Source organism: Microtus oregoni, unplaced genomic scaffold, assembly GCF_018167655.1.
Source record: "Microtus oregoni isolate MIOR12 unplaced genomic scaffold, Mior012 000006F_ref0000085, whole genome shotgun sequence".
NCBI lineage: Eukaryota > Metazoa > Chordata > Mammalia > Rodentia > Cricetidae > Microtus > Microtus oregoni.
This window is the reverse complement of record NW_024543065.1, coordinates 58,905,753-58,914,498: the sequence shown is the minus strand read 5'-3', so window position 1 is coordinate 58,914,498 and position 8,746 is coordinate 58,905,753. Positions and strand designations below refer to the sequence as shown.

The following is an 8,746-nucleotide window of genomic DNA, read 5'->3' as shown; positions in this document are numbered from 1 at the left end:
GTGCAGACTAGGGATGCCACGGAGATGCCTGTATGTCCTCCATCTTGTTCTTGGGAGACAAGGTTGAAAGAAGAGGCCACAATATACCACAATAGACACAACCTGTTGTGAAGCTATTAATATTCCTTTCTGCCTGACATGTTCCTTTGGGGTAGGGAGAAAGGAGACTGAAAGATTCAGGAAGCAGAGGGCATAGACAAGGCTCGGGAAGCTTGGAAAGTTCCATGATTCTCAAGACCCGCCCCGTGGTTACACAAGCAGTAACCATTCTCTGGGGAACAGGCAGCTCTGGTGGAGCTGCCTACAAGTTCTACAGAAAGCTTAGGAAAGCAGCCTCCAGCCATGACATCACCTGTGCTGGATCTCATGACATCACATGTGCTGTGCTGTGGGACAATAGTTTTGCCCTGTAAAGATTTGTTTCTTGTACTTGTTTAATAAAATGCTGATTGGCCAGTAGCCAGGCAGGAAGTATAGGTGGGTGACCAGGCAAGAAGTAGAGGCGGGGCAATGGGAACAGGAGAATTCTGGGAAGAGGAAAGAGTCAGTCTGCAGTCATCATCCAGACAGAAAGGAAGCCAGACACAGAGCAAGCAAGATGAGAACGCTTCACTGATAAAGGGTACCAAGCCCCATGGCTAACACAGAAAAGAATTATGGGTTCAGATGTAGGATGTAAGAGTTAATAAGAAGCCTGAGCTACCAGGCCAACCAGTTTAGAATTAATGTAGACCTCTGTGTGTTTCTTTGGGGCTGAATGGCTGTGGGACCAGGTGGGATAGAAACCTCTGTCAACAATGCTGGGCCTCAAGAGTGACATTATCCATGCTGGACCTTTGGATGATGCAGCTGCTTTAAAGTCACCCTCATGCATATAAGCACCCACATCATTCATCCTCCTGTAAGGAACCCCAATAAACTCACTTGTTCACCAAACCAGGCTAGGGTGGATTCATTTCTTTAGTCTGTCATTAGTGTCCAGTCCAGGATGAATAGATGCTTGTTCACATCTCCCTAGAGAAAGTCACACCACACAGCCTGAGAAGATTTCCTCCTTCCCTTCCTCCCTCTGAGGAACCCCAGAGTCCCAGTTCTCCTGTCTAGACAGTCTTGCCTCAGTTTCCTTATCTGTGCACTGGGGCGACCAACCAATTAGCTGAGCAGGGCATAGAACAAGGAGTGAAGTGACCATTGAATATGAATCCAGGTCTGTGTCAGTTCACACACCTCCAGGGGCTAGTGCGGGGCTGCCAGGCATAGCTAGAGCTAAGGATGGGACAGTGGAGAGAGGCCAGGTCCCCTTGGGTACAGAGGGCTCAGTTTATTTCACCAGGAGGACCAGATTCCTCTTCTTGCCCCGGGTGGGACGAAAGACCACCTTACAGAGAAGCCCCCCCACAACCAGGAAAGAGACCATCAGCAGCATCAACTTCAGGCCCCTGAGGACGGAGTCCGCTTTGCCTAGCTGGGCCCTGTGCTGCCAACGCCCCTGGCCTTTGGTTTGTCTCTCAGCCTCCAGCAGTTCCACAGAGGCTGCGGGGCTGAATTGGGCTATCAGCTCCTGTTCCACGAAACATCTGTAAATGGCCGGCTGGAAGATCTGCAGCTGCTGGCCACCGCTGAAGGGGTCCATTAAGCTGCCCGTGACCTTACCAGAAAGCTGGTCCTGCCAGGTCAGAGCAGTGTCGTTGGCTTCCCAGTGAACAGGCCTAGATGGAAGAAACAAAGAGTCAAACTTCAGGGTCCTGCAGAGAACGGGGGACTAAAGGGAGCTGAAGACAAAAGCTCCCCGTTCCCTCCATGGAGCCCTGTAAACGTCACCAGGGGTCTGCTGGGGAGGTATGGCCCGGGAAGCTTCTAGACTTCTACCTCTGACTTGCTGGGTGGCCTAAGCCAAGGCCACTAGTTTCCATTTCTTCTTCTGAGAGCAGGGCTATAATGGTGGCACCTGCCTCGGGGTAATTTGAAAGACTTTGGAAAACCGTCCCCTCCATCGGCATTGCCTCTCCTCTGTTTCCTCCACGTATAATGAATGCCCAATCACACTAGCGTGCTAGGACTTTCCAGCCACGCTGCCCCGGGCCTCCATATTTTTTCTGCCATCTACTTGGAGCACCGTCCCTCAAAGCACAGCTTTCTCTCGTCTCCTTCTGCCTTGGCAGGAGTGACCGGTTCTCAAAAGAGCCTTCCTTGACTGCCTCCCCACTTAGAATTTTAATTTCTCCCAACTGCCACCAGCCCTTAGCAACATTTAAAATACTGCATTTTCAAGCTAAATGGGTGGACATCAGGGATCCTTGCACTCAGAAGGCTGAAGCAGGAGGATGACAAATTTGATGCTAGCCTGGGCTACATAAGTAGAATCCCCATTCTCAAAAAGAGAACTCATCAGTTTAAAACGTCATGTGGTCTTATTTGTCCTGAAAGAAAAGGAGAGTTGATTGTTTGGAGTAAGTAGGAGGCTATATGCTCTTCACTGTGTCCTGGGCACCTTACTGAGTGGGTGGATGAATCGGGTCCTCGTGTCCAGGGATGACAGAGGCGATCCTGAGCAGACAGTGATGTTCAGAAGGCCTCTGTAGAACATGAAAGTTTTGCCAGACCAGATCCTGTGGCCAGTAGCCCTCTCAAACATCACAGTTAGTCCACGAGGCCCAGACCAGTCTTGAGTTGGACAGTGCCCATCTGAAATCTCTGTATTTCCCAGAATCTCAGAATGTAACCTTACTTGGAAACTGGGTTATTGTCAATGCGTTACAATGACATCATATTGGAGTAGAGTGGCCTTGAGGTCCAAAGAGTCTGGTGACCTTTTGGAGCCAAGACAGATAAAGATACCCGGATGGAGGCCAAGAAGTGATAGAGGCGGGGATGGGGAATGAAGCTTCCAGCTCGGAAATGTCAGAGGATCTCTGGCTCCCACAGAGGCTAGAAAATCAGGGGTGGAGAGGAAGGGCAGCCTCCTAACAGCTTGCTTCTGACTTCCAGGCTCCAAAGTAGTGAGAGAATACAATTATCATCATCACCGTCATTGTTGTCTTCGTCTCATGATGTACCCTGGAACTCATAGGAATCGACCTGCCTCTGCCTCCCAAGTGCTGGGATTAAAGACATGTACCACTTACCCAGCCGGTTTTATTGTCTTAGGCCACCCCAGTTTGTGGTGCTTTGAGCTATAAATGAATGCAACTCCTGTGGTCAGAAGTATCATCAGTGGACAACATATTGGAGGAAACAAATGAAAAAGACAGAAAATTTTGGCTCATGGTTTTGGAGGTTTCAGTCAATAGATTGGCCAGATCTATTGCTTTTGATGCAAGCCGATATCATGGTAGTGATACCACGTGTGTCTGATTTTTATGGGTGCCAGAAGAAGTCATTGGATTCTTTAGAACTGGAGTTACGAATAGTTGTGGGTAGTCATATGGGTGCTGGAAACTGAACATGGGTCCTATGTAAAAGCAGCAATTGCTCTTAACTGCTAAGCCATCATGTGTAAGTGTCTGTGTACTGCATGCATGTGTCTGTATATGTGTACACGTGTGTCTGTGTACGTGCATGCATGTGTCTGCATATATACATGCATGTGTCTGTGTACTGCATGCATGTGTATGTGTATACATGTCTGTGTATGTGCGTGCATGTGTCTGTATATATACATGCATGTGTCTATGTACTGCATGCATGTGTATGTGTATACATGTGTCTGTGTACGTGCGTGCATGTGTCTGTATATATACATGCATGTGTCTGTGTACTGCATGCATGTGTATGTGAATGCATGCATCTGTGCATGTGCACGAATGTGTCTGTATATGTACATACATGTGTCTGTGTACTGCATGCATGCTTCTGTGTATGTACATACATGTGTCTGTGTACTGCATGCATGCTTCTGTGTATGTGCACGCATGTGTCTGTGTATGTGCATGCATGTTTGTATATGTACACTCAGTCAATCAGGACCCAGATGGTTCCCTGGCACCTCTATAAAATCAGACTCCCGGGCAGTGATGGCACACTCCTTTAAGCCCAGCACTCAGGAGGCAGAGGCAGAGGCAGATGGATCTCTGTGAGTTCAAGACCAGTCTGGTCTACAGGGTGAGTTCCAAGACAGCCGGGGCTACACAGAGAAACCTGTCTCGAAACAACAACAACAACAACCACAACAAATCAGACTCCCTGCAGTTTTAGGGACAGGATGACTGCAGGAGTCAACAGAGGAGGAGGGAGAAGATTGTCTCCAAGACTCTTGCGGGCTCCCTGGACCCAAAGCAAGGCACTCCAGGACTCTGGCAGGGACTGCAGGCAGAGAAGCAATTTCCTGGGGTTTCTGGGATTCCATTAACTTGGGCCTCTTTCTGATTATTCTCACATACAAAGAAAATGTGAACACTGGCAGACAGAAAGCCATCTATCAGGCAGCAACTGAATCTTTCAAGCATCCTTTATCAGTCTACAGTAGCTTCCAATCCCTCCTCTTGTTGAGTCAGGGTCTCACTGTGCAGCCCTATGTGGCTTAGAACTCGCTATGTAGATCAAGACAGCCTCAAACTGAGAGATCTGCCTGAATGTGCATCTCCAGTGCTGGAATTAGAGGCGTGCACCACCATGCCTGACTCAGCTTTCTACCCCTTTGGATCAGACCTTTGATTGCAGTGCTGTACTCTGACAAAGTACACACAAGTACACACACACACACACACACACACACACACAAACACGCACACACACGTGTGTACATGCAAACTTAAATATTGGCACTAATTCTAAATATTTAAATATCACAAAAGTACATTAATAAAAAGTTTTGTCATTTAAAGCATATTTTAACATAATTATTTAGAATTGTGAGATTGCTTTTCTTCATGTTGAGTACAATGGCTTTATTTGTTCTAATAAAATGTTCAATAGTTATAGCATATAATTAAAAAGAGGAAACAATAGTACATTTAAAATAGTCACACTGTTTTCAAAATATTCACAATCCTCACTCACAAAATGCTCTCCTACATTCCTAGTGACTTTACATATAACTATCAATGGACTATCTCATACATAATGCTCCATTAAAATGGTTTTATCAGAGATTAATCCTATAGATTCCTCTATATGACTCTTACAAGCTGAGCGGATAAATCACCAGAGGCAAGAGGAAAAGTGTGATTTAACCAGAAGACCTCAACTGGGGAAAAAAAAAACCCTGACTAGCGCCTGCTCTTCCTTTGTTCATATCTGCACCAAGACCGGCATCAACTGTATCCACAATTCCAGAGAAAACTTTACTGATGCCTTTGGAAGGCCATGTAGTCAGTGAGCAACACGGTTCCCTGGATCTTTGAAGACTCTTGTTTCAAATAAGAGAGAAATCAATCAGTGTGAGGCTCTTAAGGATGTTTAAAAAATACTCTTCCCATACAGTCAGGATACTTTGGGACACATATTATTCTAGCTGTGTGTTTCAGAAAGGTATGTTCCAGTATCCCTGGCTTCCTCTCATGCTCTCACTGACTCCTGATGACTGCCAATGGAGCTAACCTGCCAAGACACCCCTACTAGCCTGGCACAGAGTCCACCACAAAGAACCCTGGAACTAGGGACCAGGGTCTGAACCGGCAAAAGGGTCCCATCACCTGTAGATGGATGCAAAGGGACAGAAGATCAGTGTGGATTCTGACTCCTCCGTGAGCCTGAAGCTATCGAAGATGACATAGTCTCCACCAAACATATGACGTTGGCACATCTCATAGCAGACCTTCACCTGCATCTCCGGCCTTACTCGGTCATAAAGTGCCTTTGTTTCTCCCAAGTAGATCCCACAGGGTACAGGCTCCTCCAAGGGCTCCTTAACATAGCAGTAACCCAGGCGTTTGCGCTCCCCCAGGCGTTTAAGCTCGCCCTGGTTTTGACAGTTGTTGCATTCCTGCCAAGGTTCCCACCGGGTGTACAGTATCTCTCCGTGGCCCAGGTTCAGTGTGTCATTTATCAGGGGCTCCTGATTCAGGTCTAGGTGCGTGACGTGCAGTCTGGTGACATCCTGGAAATCAATCTTATACCCCGTCACTCGGGTCCCATTCTCGTCCTGGCATTCGTAGAGGCCTGTGCTGAAGGGTGATGGGTTTTGGATCAGGAGGTGACTCTCTGGATCACTGGAAATACCGGAGACACTAACGGGTTTGTCATCTATGTCCAGCCCGAAGAAGAACCAGCGTGCCTTGGAGACGTTGCATTCCAAGAGCACATCATTGTTGGAGAGAAGGGCCAGTTGACATTCCTTGTCCTGGGGACATGTGACAGGCAGGTGGAGCCCCAACACCGGGAGAGCAAAGCTGAGCAGTATCCACAGGATGGTAAGCATGGTGGACTGAGAAGGTGGCTGTGTACTGGCCACCAGCCTGGACACTGTGACGTCATTCATGAACTCACACCTCTGTTGAGCAGAGAGGTGAGCAAAGAGGCTCGAAGCCACAACCTCCCACTGTGACAAGTTGGGATGTAATTTGTCTAGTCAGGGTCTTTCTCTGTCATCTGTGTTGCCAAGAGGTGATTTTCATGTCTGGGGAGTGGCACTGGTGTCACACATGGGAACATTCAACACACTGTTCCTGGAAATGTTCACTATGTCCCAGACACATTGTCTCTCGGGGTTGCCTTGACTGCCTTGGAACTATGTAGCCCAGGTTAGCCTCAAACTCACAGAGCTTCACCTGACTCTGCCTCCTGATGGTGGGATTAAAATTAAATAAATTTTAAAAATTTTATTTTCATGTATGCGTATGTATGTTTGAGTTTTTGTGTCCCATATGTGCAGGATCCCAGAGAGCAGAAGAGATGTCAGGTCCCCTGGGACTAGAGTTACAGACAATTGTGAGCCTCCGTGTGGGTCCTGGGAACTGAACTCGGGTCCTCTGGAAAAGCAGTGTTCTTTAAAAAAAACAAAAAACTTTTATTTTGTGTGGATTTCATATCATTTGCATCCCAGTTCCATTCACCTCTGCCCTTTGCCCTTGCAACCTCCCCAAAAATTAAAAAATATTTTTTTTTTCGAGACAGGGTTTCTCTGTAGCTTTGGAGCCTGTCCTGGAACTAGCTCTTGTAGACCAGGCTGGCCTCAAACTCACAGAGATCCACCTGCCTCTGTCTCCTGAGTGCTGGGATTAAAGGTGTGCGCCACCATCGCCCAGCCCAAAAATCAAAATGTAAACGTAAAATCAAAAGAACAAAAATCAAAAGCCAAACCAAAACAACAACAAATTTTTTTTAAAAAAAATCTCGGCATGGAAGCTGTAGTGTGGCCAGTGAGTCACACAGCATATATAGCCTTTAGTCCATACATCTTTACTTCTAAGTGTTCATTGCAAGGAGTCACTGGTTTGGTTCAAGGCCTCTCTGACTTCTGCTGCCCTATCAGTAACTGAGCCCTCCTTGGGACTGCTCTTGGGGATCCTGTTGTTGCCCTGTGTCATGGAGATCTGCAGCTTAGGATCTCAGGTCCGGCCTCCTCACCTGCTCCAGCAGTTGACAGATGAGGTGGATGTTGGGGTGGGATAACTCATAGCTGTCCCACAGTCCTGGTTCTGGGCCTGGGCTGATCAGTCTGCCAGCCTTCCCTCACCGTCACCACTCAGATGAGCTCTCCAGCCCTGCCCCGGCTAGCTCCCCCAATGCAGCAGACAGCAGGGACAGGGGCCACTTCTGCTCTCACACCCTCGGTCCAGCTCACCCACACTTACACCATAGCCAGCTCTACCACTTTGCCCAGGGAAGGCACAGGGCCCACTCTCCAGACTGCTGCATCTGGTGGAGGACAGGACCAGCTCTTTCCTTCTCATGCCCCTGAGGCCAGCTCTCCCACCTGTCACAGTGGCAAGGGATGTGTGTGTGGAGGTCATATTTCTCTTACCCTTGCCACCCCATGGCATATAAGGGACAGGGTGGGGACATCTCTTCTGCTCTCATGCCCACAGGCCTGACTCACCTGTGCCCCCCTAACAGGATCAGCTTTAGTGTGCTGCCCAGGTAAGGTGCAGGGCCTGCTCTCTCAGCTGCTCAGGTAGCAAGGGGTAAGGGGTAAGGAGAGGGAAGGGAATTTTTGTAACCAGCGCTCTTAATCACTGAGCCAACTCCCCAGTTCCAATCCTTGAAAAAAAATCTTAATTTCATGTGTAGGTATTTTACCTGCATGTATGTCTATCTACCACATGCATGCCTTTTACCCAAGGAAACCAGAAAAGGGCGCGGGATTTCCTGCAGTCACAGAATCAAAGCTCTTAACCACTCAGCCCTCTCTTGAGCTCCCTGACACACTTCTTAAAGGTAGAGCTGTGGCCAAATCCTTGCAGGTTCTGATTTTCTGTATCTCTCTGGGCACCCCATTCATGTTAACTTCTGCCCGGTTTTCCAGAACATTCCAACCAAGCAGAGGCATTCCTGCTTCAGGACCTTAGGACATGTTGGTCTCTAACTTTCCAAGATAGCTGCAAAATTCAATTGATCTTAAATAAATACATATTGTTCACAGTTTCTTCTAGCCCAAATCTTTCCCTAAATACCTTCTCAGACAGGAAATCTGAGATAATCCAGACATTGTAGCAGACATCCAGTAGGATCATTGTATCTGGGGTAAGCATTAGAATGAAATAGTTGTTTGCTACTGTGTCTGGAGCAAACCTCCGAATGAATAGTTTTTTTCGAGAAGTACTTCGACCTTGAAGGAGTCCTTGTGGGAGACGGCAGTCCTTTTCTG

The 8,746-nt window shown here is 47.7% G+C and overlaps 1 protein-coding gene across 1 annotated transcript; it reads right to left on the bottom strand.

Moving 5' to 3' along the window:
- Positions 1–1,321: 1,321 nt before the first annotated feature.
- Positions 1,322–6,358, bottom strand: LOC121449123 (protein FAM187B-like). The gene is made up of 2 exons (XM_041653346.1): positions 5,634–6,358; positions 1,322–1,709 (listed from the first exon to the last, which is right to left on the bottom strand). Exons 1-2 carry the CDS (start codon positions 6,356–6,358, stop codon positions 1,322–1,324), a joined length of 1,113 nt encoding a protein of 370 aa, XP_041509280.1.
- Between the last annotated feature and the right edge of the window lie 2,388 nt (positions 6,359–8,746).